At 38.3% G+C, this 1,897-nt stretch overlaps 1 protein-coding gene across 1 annotated transcript; it reads left to right on the plus strand.

The window, feature by feature from the left end:
• Positions 1 to 262: 262 nt before the first annotated feature.
• LOC117910288 (merozoite surface protein CMZ-8-like) lies at positions 263 to 751 on the plus strand. Its single transcript, XM_034824374.1, has 2 exons — positions 263 to 355; positions 506 to 751. Exons 1-2 carry the CDS (start codon positions 263 to 265, stop codon positions 749 to 751), a joined length of 339 nt encoding a protein of 112 aa, XP_034680265.1.
• Positions 752 to 1,897: the final 1,146 nt, after the last annotated feature.

Here is a 1,897-nt window from a genome sequence, read left to right on the forward strand (position 1 = left end):
CAATCTCGGATTGCTTTGGTGATCAAAAAGCTATCAAAACACCAAAACTTAACACAATTTGATTAGAATTGATTGCAAGGGTCCTTAACATGTTAATTGGGTTAAAAGGTGATAACTACTACTCAAAAGTGTTTAAAAGAGTTAATTACAAGCTATCAAATAACACTTTTTGAGTAGTAATCACCCAATTGGAGCTGAGCATCCAGAGATTCCACAGCCAGAGCATCCAAAAGAGCCACAGCTAGTTGAGATACCTACGGACATGAGAACACCAGCCCCTATAGTGCCCTCTACAGGACCTATGCCTGAGGTTGCACCTTTTGCTCCTCCTGCCACACCAGGGACTCCGCCAGTTGTACCATCTACATTCGAGCCTCCTCATCCATCTGAGTCGAGTATAACCATATCCACTTCCGAGTTCAGAGGCCTATGTCACACTTTGCAAACATTGATCGCGACCCAGAGCATCCTGACTCAGCAAATGACAGCTCTATGTGCCCATTAGGAGCAGATTATTGCTACCCAGACACAGCATACTGCCATTCTTAGGCAGATACAACAGCACCTGGGTATTCTATCACCTCCTGCTATCCTATCAGAGCCTACAGATCCATCACATGGCCCTCCTCTAGTAGAGCAGACTATGCCCCCAGAGGAGACGACTACAGAAGAGACCGAGGCATCCATCCCGAGCATTCCGACCTCTATAGCAGAGCCATCATCTCCACATGATCCTCCTACCACTATCTGATCATTTACATAGTTTCCTTTATGTATTTATTTATTGTAGTAGAACTTATAATCCCATGTTTTTGATGTTTTATATATTAGGATTGGTTATATTTCTACTTGTTTTGCTTTACAGTGTACTTTCTTCAAGTAATACACATCTATCATTTTTTTTAGTATTCTTGGCATAATTTATTTCAATTCCTCTACTCATATCTTTTATTGTTTTTGAAACATGTGGTTTCTCCTATTCTACTCGAACTTCATATCACTCAGGAGGTACCACTTCCTCCCTGTAATTTCAATCGCTCTTGCCACATTGAGGACAATGTTCAGCTTGGTTGGGGGGAAGAGAGTTGAGGAAGGAAGTTTTGTTATTAATGCTAAGTTATTTTGATAATTTAGTTTCTTTTTGCTTAATTTAATTTTTTTTTTAAGTTTTTATTCTACTCTCAATGGTTATTAAGGAAAAAATTTCAAAATGAAAAGGGAGAAATTGAATTTTTGTCTTTTTACTTGACTTAGAGTTTGTATTATGCTTACTAAAGTTGATGAATTGTTGAAACTTCTATTGAATTCAACCTTAGTTATTCCACTTTAAGCTATTCACACACTGTGCACAATAGGTTCCGAGTATAAGATGAAAAACTATTTCCCTCTTGACTTAGGAAAATTTTAGACTTGGTACCTTTGACCTCATTTAATAGTGTTGGGACACCTTATAAAAGGCCAATGAGCCTTTTGAAAAAAAAAAAAAAAAAAAAATGTTTGCTTGCCTTGAAACCCGAGCAAGGTCTGAGGGGTATATGGTGAAAATCTTTAAAACCTGGTGCCTTAAGCCTTCATTGGTTGGGAGTCATCGACCTCAATGCTCGTTATAAGGGTGAATAGGTGGAGTTTAACATACTGTAGGTGCTTGGGTATTGAAATGCATTCTCAAAAGTACGGGGTAAAATCCGAGGAGTTAGTGGTTGAAAGATCCTTAAAACTTGATGCCCTAAACCTTAATTGGTTGGGAGTCATCGATGGACCCCTGTTACATGGACAATTTAGAAAAGAATACCTTTAAGCCTTGTACTCCTACAGTGAAAAAAAAAATTGTGAAACAAAAGGGTGCGTTCTTAGCCTATTAAATTTGGTCAGTTTGCTGAGTGTTGAAAAAGAACTA

This window comes from Vitis riparia, unplaced genomic scaffold (assembly GCF_004353265.1).
Source record: "Vitis riparia cultivar Riparia Gloire de Montpellier isolate 1030 unplaced genomic scaffold, EGFV_Vit.rip_1.0 scaffold698_pilon_pilon, whole genome shotgun sequence".
Lineage (NCBI taxonomy): Eukaryota > Viridiplantae > Streptophyta > Magnoliopsida > Vitales > Vitaceae > Vitis > Vitis riparia.